Raw genomic sequence first — 14,937 nt, forward strand, 5'->3', positions numbered from 1 at the left:
TGAGATCAGCAAGCTCCAATTTTGTGAGACTCCCATCCCTTACTAGATGGAATGTTTTGGCTGAAAGCAATTTCCTTTAGATCCATGGAGAGCTAAGGGGGTTATTATATGACAGATCTCAAAATTTTCGTTACACACACACTGGCCCCAACACCATTCAGCCAGATGCTAGTAAGTGAACATATGAGTATTTGGCTGAATTCTGATGTTAGGTAGCCGTTTTGTAATCCATCTGCATTCACTGGAACACCAAATGTACCCCTCTCCCATTAATCTGAGTTAGATAATTAGATTTTATGACACCACCTATAATTCAAGAAATTTATTTATTGTAAGAAATATTAAATCCAACAAACATTAGACATAAAACCAGAGTTAATAGCAACTTTATTGTTCTGATGGTGCAAAATCAGGATACTGAATAAACTTGTGTAATGCATTTTCCCCTAAATTTACAATAATGGTTATACATATACTCTATAGATCACAATTTCTCTATTTTTTAATACTATTTGGAACAAAATTATCTCGATAAATACGCCCTGTGCACAGTACTGGCCCCTCACTGAATGTCACAGAGCCCTAATATGCAAAATATAACTTTTGTTTCTGAGCATGGTGTTTTAAAACTCTCCAAACATGCATTAATATATTCTAGTTTTTAGGGAAAATATTACACTTAGACTTAACTTGCACTAAAAGAAAAGCTCAAGCAGAATCCAACCAACAATAGCCCCCAAAATCATATGTTCTATTAAAGAAAAAAACAGAAATCAGATTACTTTGAGATGGATAGCTACTGCCAGATTAAAGTTCCATAGTGCTACAGAAGCGACAATGAACATGGACTGAAAAAGATAGGCTAGCACTTGGAATAAAAGAGCCCTAACATGTCACAATTTTAAACAAACAAGTCCAGTCATGCTAATTCATGATCCAATCAATAGCTGCTGGTCCAATCTGAACACCTTTTAAATTTGCTAACATATTAAATGTAAGTGTTTGGAAGTGCTGAACTGAACACATCACATTTAAATGTATTGTAACTTAACTTGGCATTTCTGAAAGGCACAGTCTATTAAATCTATCGTAATAAAAAGACAGTGTAAATGGAAGGACAGAAATAAGTACAGTGTGTGCATGTCTGTGCAAGTTTATCTTCTTTAAAGAACAAGACCTTCGTAAATTGGCCCTTCAGATTCTGGTGATTCCCTCCTCAAACGCAGGTGCTCCAGTGTGTTATGAAAATGTTTGTTAATTTGTTCTGTTTCTTCAGTAGATTCAAGGTTTGGAAGGTCTTCTCGTATCTTTTGTATGAGCTGATTCAAAACCTGAATTGTCACCTATAATAAATATATATATATACAGCTATTTGTAAATGACAACTCTGCACATTTAAACAAATCTTAGTTCTTTTCACCCACAGACTTGCCTCCAAGCAAAATTAGAGCACAAGAGTCGTAGTCTCGCAGCTCTACCACAAATTTGTGTGACAACATCCTTATTGCCTCCATTTACCCATCTTTAATATAGGTACAATACTTCTTACCTCATGTGAGTCTGCAAAGACTAATTCATCAATGTTAAAATACTTCAAAATCCTTTGTAAAAAAATCATAGAAATGAATAAACTTGGCACTATTAACCTTAGAATTAGAACAGCTTCCATTATAAATACATGCTTCAGGGACTGCTTTATCTCTATATTACAATTATTTAGCATATAGTTATAGGTAAATGTGAAAATTTATTTTCTCAACAAGATTTACTGTGAGCATCAATGCAGGTTTGGCAAGGCAGAGGAAAGCACTTCAAATATATCACGCAGAAAAAAAAATAGGACCTCGGAAACTGAGTTTTGAAGTTGTGCATCTTGGAAGGGCATGTTAAATACAAAGCAGCCTCTGAAGTATATTAACCACTGAAACCTAATTAGGCAATAAACCCCTGCAATCTTATTTCACAGTAGCATTATCAGGAAACATACAAGTGCTGAAGTTACCCCAGACTCTTTACCCAAATCACATACCTTATTGCATCTGAAATCCATTTTCATTAAGTACAATGACATGTTCCCTCTAACATTTTCTGTCCTTGGACAGGTTGAAATTTCTTATGTGCACCACCAATATTAAGGTAGTGTGTGTGTGGATTAGGGATGTAAGCAACTAATCGACTATCCAATAAGCAAACACTTATCCACTAGCTGACACAATAGTCGACTACTAGTTGTAGATGTAGTTAGGTCAACCTACTCTTCACTATGAAAAATAATAGAGAGGTAGCCATGTTAGTCTGATCTTAGTAAAACAAAAGGAAAAAAATAGAATAGAGTTCTATAGAATTCTTTCAGTGATCTAGCTACTCTCTCTCAGGGAAATCAACTACCTACATCAACCAAGAATCCCCTTCTGTCAGTATAGGAAAGTCTACACCATAGCAGCACAGCTCTTCCCCCACAACCCACACCAAGCAGCTAGGAGACAAATGGCAACTGTATTAATTTAGAAAAGGGGGGGATATCTTTCACATACACAAAACTGATTCACTACTTCGTCAAAAGGACCAAGAAAAGGCAATATCAAATAAGTAGTGTTGTGGGATGCAATCAACTCATGTCACTAGGACAGCTGAGCATAAAGTCTAATGTAAGGAACAAACTTCAAAATAGGACTATTTTCAAGACAATCCTATGGTTCTATAAGAGATCTTCACTTACCGCATCATTTTCCTTTTCATAAAAATAGATATATCTGTTCAGAATTTCTATAAAAAGCTGAACTTGGAGTGAAGGATCCATGCACTGATTTGCTATCTTTAAAGCTTTTTTCAAGCATTCCATCACTCTCTTTCCTCCATGAAGCTAGAGAAAATAAAGTGTTATATGTAAGCCTCTAACATTCCAACCAATACCTGAGCAGCAAACAGTCAAACACACCTGTGTATCAAGAATCTTGCTCACTTGGAGCACAGGGACATGCAAAAACTTACCTAAATTCACTATCCTAGTAAGAGCATTCAAGCACTCCTTGAAATTTAACCATGAACGCACCCAATACTTATTTCATGTGGCAAAAGTTTTCATTGTTAAATCTATTTTGAGTTTTTACTATACTAAACTTTCTGAAAGATTCACTATTTTGGCAGAAGTTTGTTGTGTGATCTTTGCAGAAAGGAGCCTTTAAAATTTAATTTGAGAAAAATCCCTTCAGCAACAGATTAAAAAGGTTCAATTTTTCCCTTTTAAAAATCTGATTACAATGTTTCTACCTATGACACAGGACTGCTTTGAGTTTGAAAAAAATTAGTTTGGAATCCACTTGGTCATTTTGAAAGTTACCTGCATAATAACTTCAGTAAACCTATAAACAAGACATTTCAATATGTGGCTAATTTATTATTCATTTCAACTTGCATTCAATAGTTTTTTTCCTATTCAAATTAGTCAACACTGGGTCTGTCCTTAAATGCATGCTTTTCAAAAACTGCACTATTCAGCTGTTTATAGTTAGAGCTTATTTTATTTACTTTGTCGTTCTCATCAAGCCAAGTTTTAGGAAAGTCAAATTTAGTTGTTTTGTAATAGATGCTTTTTTTTTTGTTAACTGATGATCCTGTCATCCTCTGTCTGAGACAGGAGAAAAAAAAATATGATCACATCAAGACTTCCTTAAAGCACATGTGTACGGAAAAAGCAGCACACATTTTAAACATTGACTTAAGCATTTCTTAATAGTGCAAACTTAGTATTGCATCAGTTGCTTGTGTACTATTTTACACACGGTCTTCTAGCATCATGCACTCAGTATAGATATAGTCAGATCTAAGTATTTCAGTTGCTGTGATTTTGAACCTATATGAACCTTATGAAGCTGTTTTACATTTACTTCTATCTTTCTGTAGTGTTTTCTCTACTGCATTTTAAAAGTTTAATATGTAAATGACAACCTTCAATTAAACCTACAGCACATGTATGAAACCAAAAACACTCCTAAAAAAGGAGTCAGACATCCAAACTGTGGAAAGATACGTCACATTTTTTGTGAATATGCCCCCCGTACCTCCTCTCCATTTTTGTCAGTGTTTCGGCCAGACCAAAACAGATGGGCACAAGTGCTTACAGCCCGGCACTGGTCTGGCTTCTTAAGAAGCTTTGAAGCTGCCAGTGCACATTGAGTCCTCAAAGGCTCATGGTTCTCCTCACTGAAGCATTTCATCCTTTCAAACGTTCCAATTATCAAGGTGATTGCAGCCAGCTGTGCTTTTGAATCACTGATTTCATCTTCATACAGAGAGAATGCCTAATGCAACAAAAGAGATTAAACAAAATTACAATTATTGTTCTTTATACCAATATTAGCAAAGGCAATGTAAGTGTATTCTAAAGGCTCTGGAATTCTGCACAGTTTTAGGCTGAATACTTAGTAAACAGGATAGATGAATTCTTGTGTTGTTAGAAGCAAGTCAGAAACAGGAAAAAGCCTGTACACAAAAAAAGCGCAAACCTGTTTTAAGAAGCCACCTACCAAAACAAAAAAATCCAGTAGCCTACTATAAAAATCTTTAAAATCCTCTCAGAAGCTTTAGTAAAGCTTTGTTTAGCCTTCAATTGAAATGGCTGCTTTAAGACAAGGCACTTCCTATTAGAGATGGCCCTTGGTGTAGATTCCACACTATAACCAGAATGTGAAATGATTCAGGGGTAGATAAAGCCAATGAAGGATAAGTTAGTGATCCAAGGTAATAAAGCCCACTAGTATGTATGTCCAGCATAAACATATTTGTAAAGTACCAATGCAAGTGTCTCATAAGGCATGAAGAAAATGCCCTCTTTTTTAAAAAAAACCTGCTCACATACACGCCCACACACACCTGACTATGGTCTCAATTTCATGGAACAAGAATCTATAAGTGACTTTTTAAAAATCCTACACCACCCACAACTAGAAAGTTAAACATAGCACATGTTCCATGTCTCAACTGTCCAGACTTGGCTTTGGAGACACAAGGCAATGTGGGGGAGGGCACATCTTTCAAAAGGTTATCAGCTAGGGAGACAGAGGTGTTAAGTAGAAGGAACAGGTTGACCTTTACACTGTTTTCCAGTAATCTGGTCAAATGTGAAGTAAGCTTAACCCAAGGAGTTACTTAACACAGATCTATTAAATAAATGAGGTTGACTTTCAGATAAAAGAATTGTTTAATGTAAGTTTTGAGAATTTTAGCAAGACCCAGCATTGCAACTTCTGAAGCTTACTGTAAACATCTTGAGGTTACATGAGACAGGCAGCTGGAGCTTTGAACTAAGCCTAGAAATTCTGCTGAAGTAACATTTAAGATCAGAAGAAGCCACATTCTCCAATGAAAGGAATGGTGATACAGCAAGTGGCATTGCTGTGCTCCAGAAGTTGTGACACTGAAGCACTTGTTCAGGCAGGGAGAAGCTAGACTTAATATGTGTCTTAAAAACAAGAATCACACCTTCAGTGATTTTGCAGTTAAATATCAGATTTAATTTCATAACCAAACTAGCTAAATCAAGTTTTTAAAGCAATGCAGGTGAAGAAAAATATTCTGAAACGTTACCTGGGACATAAATTCATAGGCCACTGTTTCATGGTTTTCAAAACCAATTTCTCCAGCAGCCAGTGCTCCTTGGAGAAAGAGCCGCAGAGGCAGCTCTGCTAATTCTGCCTTGATCAAAGCACTGATGGTCTGATGTGCAAACGAGAAGATCTTCTGGCATTTCTTTTCCCATTTGTCATCCTAACAGAAAGAAGGTTAAGTCAAAGCTTGGACTAAACCATTGCAACAGCAAGAAGGGTAAGACTCAGGAGAACAAAATAATCAAAACATGCTTATTCTCTTCCTCTCTCAACTGATCTCAGAAAGCAGAATGATTGATCACATTAGAGTAGGTTGCCACACAAAATTTGACTGCACTACTGTGAAAGACCATTAAGAATTCTAGACCAGGACATAGACAACCTTCAAGTTCAAAAGTAGCACAAAATATCACCTTCCCCATTCTGGAGCTTCACTTTCAGAAATATACACCCAATTTTAGCACGCAGTTACCATGATTATACTTAAGCAAGCCAGCCCAACCACGCAAAGGGGCATTTGCACATGATCCTGTAAACAGGGGTCACTATAAAATACAATCTTTAGTACATAAGAGATTTTGATGCTCACCCGGAAAACATTTTGATGAGGAATGTATTAACATCTCTAATACCAATTAGCATATAAAGTGTAGAACAAACATTTTTGCTAGTTTTCAAGGGGCCAGATTGGAGTGAACTCTACAGAATTCTGAGAGTAACTACCACAATCTGAGAAAAATTATTTGCCTTCAAAAGGCCTAACATTTTTAAAGATAGCTTATTTTAATTTTATGCACTTTTAGAGCTACAGATATCTAGCTTGATTTTCAGTAGCAATTTCACTTAAGTCACCTGAAGTATGCTCCCTTAATAATTAGCTGCATGATATAACATTGAAGTCAGCCACCTTTATTCTCAGAACATAATCTAGAACTATCCAAGCTTCTATCCAATTTTTGTTTCATAAAATGTTGGGCAAACAGTATTAGATGGGAACCTGAATGGGGGGGGGGGGGGGGGGAGACAAAAAAAAACCTTCTCTTGATTGCATGAGAAATTGATTTGCTATATATAAATCTATCCAGACAGAGAGTTTGTGTCTGCTCATTCAAGAATTCCTCCTAAATGGTAAGAGCCAGGCCTACAAAATTTACTATGCAGCTTCCTCTTAACTTTAAGGAAGACAAGGGTTTGGTTGTGCCAGGGCTGTGATTGTTTCTCATAAAAAGGAAAAAGGAGGGGTTTACTAGTAGGGATAGAGTTATAGTGTATAATGATCACAGAGAGGCAGCAGTGGCCAGATATGGGGATTGGGACAGCCTTTGGGGCAGTAGGCGGCAAGAACGGAGAAAGGGACAGCTTCCTACTATATATTTCAGCAAGTTGGTCTGTCTGTCCACCCCCAGCCAGGGAATATGCACCCCACCTCTAGCTGTGCCTGCTGCAGCAGCAGCAATGGAAAGGTGCTTCTCACCTGGCTACAAGTTGCTGTTATGACAAGAGAGCTGGGGTTGTCCTCTCTCAGTGGAGAAGCCTGTATACTAAACCTCTGATCCCCAGCCCACCCCAAAGCAATGGATTTAAATGAGGAAAAACGAATTATTTCAGTCAAGGACCTGAGCAATGCCAGGTAAATCCTCTAGTATTTAATATCTGCTTTAAAAAGATGAAGAATTCAGATTTTTAATTCCCGGTATGAAATTTTTAACTACACAAACTTTAGCCAAACAGAAGGCATTTTTAGAGGGCAGGACTAGCATCAAGTTCACAAAATGTCCATAACTCACCACTTTGGAATTCTCCTTATAGCGAAAGGCAAGCTGATACGCAGCAAAAACCAAGGGAGCAAGTGTGAAACGAATACGTTGGTTCCCTCCAGCGCCAAAGTGTTTCCTGGCAGTGTTTAAAATCTAAAATGAAAGCACTCAAATTATTTTCATAAATCTAAAGATATTTCCATGTTTGCCTTTTGGACCATGTAATATCTTGTGCTTTTAAGCATTAGGGAACTCTTTTCAAGGAATCAATACAAACTGGCTTTAGATTTCTCAGATCAAATCACTAATAAATACCCTCAAAAGGTACACCTGAAGAGATTCCAGAGAGCAATTTAAAATGTTAATTAAAAAACGTGAACATACTTGCACAGCTGTACTGAATGTGCAGTCCCTTCTGACAAGACTGCTGATTCGAATGAGTATTAAGAGTTGAGAATCCAAGGTTGTGAGCATGTTTTAAGTACAACACATACATAAGCTTAAAGAGTGGGATCAGAAAACAGCTTGCATATTCATACAGAAAGCAGTTTTGACTGCATATTGAGAATTACTTTCAGGTTGCTTTTCTTGTATGTAGTTTTTGTATAGAACTCCAATCCTAAACATTTGTAGATTACTTTCCATTTCTTGAAGTGCTGATAATTGCTTAAGGTGTCAATATTTTCACAGCCAGATCACTCAATACTAAGGATACGTCTACACAGAAGCGTTTTTTCCAGAATAACTGACGTTATTCTGTAGTAACATAGTATAAGCATCTATACTACAAGCCTTATTTCAAAATAATGTCGCGCTAGAGGACTTCTTACTCTGACTCACTGTAACCCTCATTTCACAAGGAGTAAGGGAAATTGAAGGAAGAATGTTCTTCCCTCAACTTCCTGCTGTATAATCAGCGTCAAAAGCCGAATTAAGCTATTTTGACATAAGTTATGCAATTAATGTCACAAAAGCTGTGTATCTAAATTCAACTTTAGCTCTGCTGTGTAGACATATGCTAGGTGTCATTGTCAGTCTCAGAAGTTGACCCAGAAGTTGACCCTGGAATTGTGCAGGATCATTTTGTGGCCTCATCTTCTTTGCAAGAATTGTTTGATTTGAGGTTAGTAACTCAAGATAGAGAGCCCAAGTTGCAAACTCTCAGCATACAGAACTATTGGATAAGCAGCTGCTGAAATTCTAATGAATTGTGTCCTGTAGTTGCATCCCTGCTGCATTATATACTTCAAGCATCAGGAGCAACAGAACTTCAATCCACACACAAACTGACCAGCTACAGTAAAACTCCATTGGTCCGGCATCTGACGGTCCGGCACTCCTGATGGTCCGGCACCATAAGGAACCCAGAAGTGCTCCGCAACCGGACCATTGGAGCTGCTCTGCCCCCGGCTTCCCCTATTCAGCAGCTGCTAAAACTGACCAGCAGCTGAATCGGGGAAGCCGGAGGCAGAGCAGCTGGGGCGCTGCCGGGTAGGTCCCCTAGTGCTGCCCCTGGGGACTGCAGGACCAACCCAGCAGCACCCTAGGCGTCCTGATTCAGCCGCTGCTGAAATTGACCAGCAGCTGATTCCAGGAAGCCCGAGGCAGAGCTGCTCTGCCTCAGGCTTCCTGGAGTCAGCTCTTGGTCAATTTCAGCAGCGGCTGACTTGGGGACACCTGAGGCAGAGCAGCTGGGGTGCTGCTGGGTTGGTCCCGCACGGCCGCTCCTCAGCGCTACTGGATCAACCCGACAGCACCCCAGCTGCTCTGCCCCAGGCATCCCCAAGTCAGCCGCTGCTGAAATTGACCAAGAGCTGACTCCAGGAAGCCTGAGGCAGAGCTGCTCTGCCCCGGGCTTCCCTGCCTCAGGCGTCCCCAAGTCAGACATTGCTGATACTGATCAGCAGCTGACTCCAGGAAGCCCGAAGCAGAGTTGCTCTGCCCCGGGCTTCCTGGAGTCAGCTCTTGGTCAATTTCAGTAGCTGCTGACTTGGGGACGCCTGAGGCAGAGCAGCTGGGGTGCTGCCGGGTTGATCCAGTAGCGCCAAGGAGCGGCGCTGCGGGACCAACCCAGCAGCACCCCAGCTGCTCTGCCCCAGGCGTCCCCAAGAGCAGCTAGGGTGCTGCCTGGTTGGTCTCGCCACGCCAAGGGTCGGCATTACCCCGACCAACCTGGCAGCACTCCAGCTGCTCTGCCCCAGGCATCTCCGATTCAGCTGCTGCTGGTCAGTTTCAGCAGCGGCTGAATCAGGGACGCCGGGGGCAGAGCCGGACTATCGGAAGGGGGGGCTATGAGGGGTCTGGGGTGGCACCCCCCCCACCCCAGACCCCTCATAGCCCCTCCTTCTGATAGTCCGGCATATCTGATAATCCGGCACCCCCTGGGTCCCAAAGGTGCCGGATTATCGGAAGTTTACTATAGTTAAGGTTAAAGCACCACTACACTCTGAAATGGTGTGTGTACAAGAGTAAGAACAACATTTGATCTATACCTTGAGTTAACACTGTAGTGAAGACAAACATCAACCTGGCATTACAACAGAAAGACAAGATACTATTCAAGAATGGTTATTTCCTTTTAACAACTACAAAAGCTTTTTCATTTTGCTCTTAGCCTGAGTCCAAGTCCGCTGGTCTGGGTTAACTGTGGTATAGACATATCTTTCATCTTTTCATGACCATCCTCATACTGTGACCAGCAGAAAAACTAAAAAATAAACCGTCATAAGAAAAAAAATTGTTCTAGTTAAAGATGATCATTTGTCAACTCAATATGTTTCAATGTACCTAATGAAGGAGAATACTGAAAGTATAAAGCAAGGTTAGCTATCAGAAAGACGACAAATAAAACCTGACTGGTTAATATCCTCAAGGGGAAGAGCTTATACTGTTGAAGCTTTCTAGAACTTTTGAAGAAAGAAACTCAGGATCTCTTTTTATTTTAAAATAAACTTGTAGCGCCACATCTACTCTCTGTATCTGTGTCATGGTAATTACCATAACTGTAATTAACTAATCAACTAGTCAACAGATTTTCCATTGATAAAATGGGATAAGCAGGGGAGCCGCAGCATGGTTAGCGTCCAGCCCCACTGAAATGCAGCACGGAACTTGGGATCAACTGGGGAGTCCCCAGCTGATCCCAGGTTCCACGGAAATGCTGCATGGAGCCCAGAATCAGCTGGGGAGGCCCCACGCAGCATTTCAAAGTGGCAGTGCAGCACAGAGCCTGGGGACAGTGGGGGACTCTGTGTCCCCCGCTGACCCCAGGCTCCATGCTGCACTGAAATGCACAAGAGTCCCTGTTGGGGACTCTTGTACATTTCAAAGCTGGCACACTGCATGCAATCCGAAGTTAGCAGGACTTCCCGCTTGCCCCGGCTGCACGTGGAATTCCACATTCCTCCACATTTCTTCCCACTGGGGCTCTTGTACATTTCAAAGGAGGAATGCAGAAGTGCGTATCGACTAGTCAATGGAAATTCCATCGACTACTCAACTAGTAAAATAACCGATAGTTAACATCCCTATTTGAAAAGCATAGTCACAGTGTCTGGGAATAGGCACGAGTTGGCCATCAGCTGATTCCTGGCTCACACCTGTTCCCCGCTACTCTTCTGTCCCATGCAGAGACAGTGCTGGGGAGAACCAGCTTTTAAGTTCTTTAACAGATCCTATTGTAACTGGAAACTGAAGTGATATTTTAAAATCACAATGCATTTTTAAAAAAAATATTAAAAATTGTTGCTAAGCCCCATTGAGGGCTTAGAACTAACGTGTCAAAGTTACTCTAGCCACTGAGCTCTCAGTATGCCATAACCCTAATATGATTTTGCAGAATTTGACATAAGCTGTTTTCAGTACAAGAGATGAATTCATATATTACATGCAACAAATTATCAGCATCCCTGACTATCTCATGAGGCACTGAGTAGTTCTTCCCTACAATTCAAGGAAATGCTGATTATGTAAGTTTCCTTGATGTGCATCAATAAGTCATTAACCTCTCTGGCCCTTAATTCTCTGTATTCTTTCTAACAGCTTTGGAAAAAAGCAATTTACAGATCAAAAAAAAGAAGCTATTTTAAAGAAGTGCTTCAAGGACTACTTTATTGGTCAGTGTGATCGAGGACAAATTTTTAGAGGAGGAAGAAAGGATTACCTATATTTAAGATTTCAGCTTCAGTTAAAGTGGACTGAAAAGTGTTTAGTGCAAATCATTCAATTAATGAAAAGTTTAGTGAAATCAATCCAATTGTATCCTAAAAACATTTATATTGATATATGAATTATATTGTTTTCTGTTATCAAGTCTTATCTGGCGGCTTCTTAAAAGCATAAAAAATTACCTTTAAAGGCTCAAAGCCAAGGTCACTTGAAACCTATCAGAGATAAGATCTAGCAACATCTAGAAACCAGCATTTTTACCTCAGCCTCCTGAAGACTTTTCCTGGTTATTCCCCATGCTTCTGCTTCCTACAGTTTATCTTTTTCCAGCTCCTCTAATTACAGCAGAGGGTACACTGGTAAAAGTGGGTTAGTGCCATTGTTTAACATGTATATTTGACACTCATCCCTGCCCAACTAACATTAAGACAGTGAATTAGTGAAGAGAAAGATACAGTTAAAACACTATTTCCTATACTAGAGGAGAATTCTTCCCTCCTGGAAATTAAAAAAAAAAAAAGCCTCAAGCTTTAGCAGCTATAGAGGCTTGACACTATAATAGTGGCGGCCTTCTGTAAAAAGTTTTTAGGTGTACAAGTTAACACCACACAGGGTCAATTAATATAGGTTGCAATACCTCCCTCCAGGCATATAAGTTTGTCAGTCCTATATACAGGCATTGCTAACATGTGTTTTTAAAGTCTCTCACTAGAAAGAGTAGGTGCGAAAACAGAAAAGATAAATGAGAACCACACCACAATGTCCCAAAATAAGACCAAGCCATCATCTAAGGCAGTGTTTCTCACAGTAGTCCACAAAACCACTTTGAGAAACCTGCCAACTGGCCACACCATGTGTTCACTTACTGGTGCAGCAGTCACAGGTGCCAATGGGAGCCATAAGGCTCTGTGGCTGCAGTGTCACTGATCTAAGGATATGTTCTGCTTCTCTCCTGGAGCATGACTATTCAAGGTAAAGGTAGAGTCCTCCCAGTTGACTATACAGCCAATCAATATTAAATATACTGTTATTCAGAGAAAGTAGCCAATTCACAAGAAAGCTCTATTCCTTGACTGGATCAGCTTCTGCCACTGACACTTAAAAATGGAATCCTTTTCTCCAAAAGTGTTATGGGAAGTTCAGTTCAAGACTTCATGTGCTGGACATGATCGTTACTTTTCTATACTATCCTGGTCCATCTATAGGGATGTAAGCCACTGGTAGGCTTGTGAGTGAAGGAGCTGTGCATTGTCTAGCTACAGCCACAAGCTACTTACCAGATCAAGATCACAGCCAGAGTATTGATAGTCTTTTTTAAAAACCCATGACTTTATGTAGTATTTTTCAGCCACATATTTAAAAGCATTTCAGGAAAAGCAGGTTAAGTACCATTAGCTCCATTTTACTAACAAGGAAACTGAGGCACATATTGCAACACTTTAATGAAATAGCAAAAGAAAAAGCAGCATGTAATTTTTTTTCCCCCAAACACACTTACTCTTAAAACCTCAGACAAAATCCTAAAGTACCCTTTTAGTATAATCCAGCATTCTACCTTCGGCCTAAAGCTCAGAATGAAAACTAAAGCTGATCATAGAATAGAAGAATTGAAAGGAACCCCAAGAGGTCATCAAGTTCAGTCCCCTGCACTCATGGGCAGGACCAAGCACCATCTAGACCATCCCTGACAGGTGTTTGTCTAACCTACTGTTAAAAACCTCCAATTATGGAGATTCCACAATCTCCCTAGGCAATTTATTACAGCTTTTAATGTACTCCAGATTCAGTTTACTGCTTACTAGCTACATGGCTTTATTAAATAAAACTGCTGAGTAGAAACACCACACCACTTGAATCATCTGTACCAATTCACATGCCACTGTACAAGCAAAAATAAATCAAGAGATTATTACCTTTTTGCCTATCTCTTATATTAATGGTATTTCATACACACAAAGGTAAAGAGCATTATTGTTGCAAGTTGGAGCATTCATAAGTTTCCTGGGCAGTTTTATTGACAACCACATGGCTCATCAGTAGATTTATATGGCTTTATATGGCTAGCACAGTGTTTTTTAAACTGTGTACTGTGGCAGACTGTTGTGCAGCGAGGCAGTCGGAGGTGTGCCAACAGAACAACAGAGTTCAAAATGGCCACCCTTAAAGGGGCAAGAGACCTTCCCCCCTCCCCCAGTAACTCCTCTCCCCCAAATCTTTTTTTTTTGGGGGGGGGGGGGGGGGGCCTCAACAAAAAATCCTTGGTGTTCCTCATTTAAAAAAATTGTTTGGTTTTCCTAGGTTTTAAAAATTTTAAGAAACACTGGGCTAGCAGATACCACTACCACTTGAACTAGTTGAGAAAACTGGCCAAGAAGGCCAATCTACTACACGTAAGCAAGCTAACAGAGGGAGAGAAGATGCACATTTTGTTAGTGGGTTTTACAAATACTGATCGCAGAAGATTGAGGAAACTCAGGAAATCAGGGCTCCAGACCAATTTCTGGGAGCATGCACTAGTCAACTACTTTGTTTCCTGTTTTAAAATTTAAGAACACTGCTTATGTCTATATTTATAGTAAATGTCTAACCCATACAGATTTGGCAATATTGCAGGTTGCCTATGACTAGGATGGCTCAAGGAAATATATTCTCCAATTGCCTCTACGTGAATGTATACCCAGCATACACTTGCACATGCAAGATGGTGCACAACGTATCTTCAATTTCAAAAACAACACTGAAGGCCACTTCAGACGAGCTGGACTATATGATAGAAATATTAACAGTTGTAAATCACTCTTGGACTTGCACAGCACCACGTTTCACACAAGTCAATTTGCATATGGGGAAATGTAAGTGCTCTGCACTCTAATCCGTTTTAACACACACTAAGAACAAAAAATTAGTACCCTTGCTTCTAGCTGCATTAAAATGCACCTTATGAACAAGTGATATTCTAATCACAGGTGGCATTCTGAAGAGCATGTGACAGTATTAAAAGCATACCAGATACTGTTGATCGGGGTCATCGGAACGTAGAAGATGAATAAATCTTCCCACAAGGCTCTGCTCATCAGCAAAGTCTTCAGGGTCAGGGTCTTCAGCAGGCTGATCTGGTTGGTCCTGGATCAGTGTTGATACCAGATTCATAATTGCATCAACCTGTAAGGAAGGCAAAACAAAACACATCCAGCCACCTTAGGCTCTTAATTACTCTTTAAAATAGTACTATAATCAGCATCCAAAGCACACTGGGAAAAGAGAGACCATTATTGTTTTAAAATTCCTTTGTTTATTTAGTTTAGCCTGCTCTGAAGCATGCCCCTCATAATACAATATCATTCCCTGTGCATGAACAGCTCTCATCTCTTCAAATGTGTAAGGCACGGCAAAAAAACTTGTTTAAA

General features: G+C 39.9%; 1 protein-coding gene across 2 annotated transcripts in view; it reads right to left on the bottom strand.

Moving 5' to 3' along the window:
- Window positions 1-370: 370 nt before the first annotated feature.
- The window catches only part of VPS35 (VPS35 retromer complex component), a 45,195-nt gene continuing 30,628 nt past the window's right edge, over window positions 371-14,937 (bottom strand). For both annotated transcript variants that reach the window (XM_006121197.4, XM_006121196.4), the window contains exons 12-17: window positions 14,537-14,692; window positions 7,394-7,516; window positions 5,587-5,766; window positions 4,062-4,301; window positions 2,720-2,863; window positions 371-1,343 (exon numbers count right to left, since the gene is read on the bottom strand). In XM_006121197.4, the coding sequence (XP_006121259.1) occupies window positions 1,164-1,343; window positions 2,720-2,863; window positions 4,062-4,301; window positions 5,587-5,766; window positions 7,394-7,516; window positions 14,537-14,692 (1,023 nt within the window). In that variant the 3' untranslated portion in view covers window positions 371-1,163. The remainder of the gene's footprint in view (window positions 1,344-2,719; window positions 2,864-4,061; window positions 4,302-5,586; window positions 5,767-7,393; window positions 7,517-14,536; window positions 14,693-14,937) is intronic.

The sequence above is a fragment of the Pelodiscus sinensis genome, chromosome 12 (genome assembly GCF_049634645.1).
Source record: "Pelodiscus sinensis isolate JC-2024 chromosome 12, ASM4963464v1, whole genome shotgun sequence".
In the NCBI taxonomy this organism is placed as follows: Eukaryota; Metazoa; Chordata; order Testudines; family Trionychidae; genus Pelodiscus; species Pelodiscus sinensis.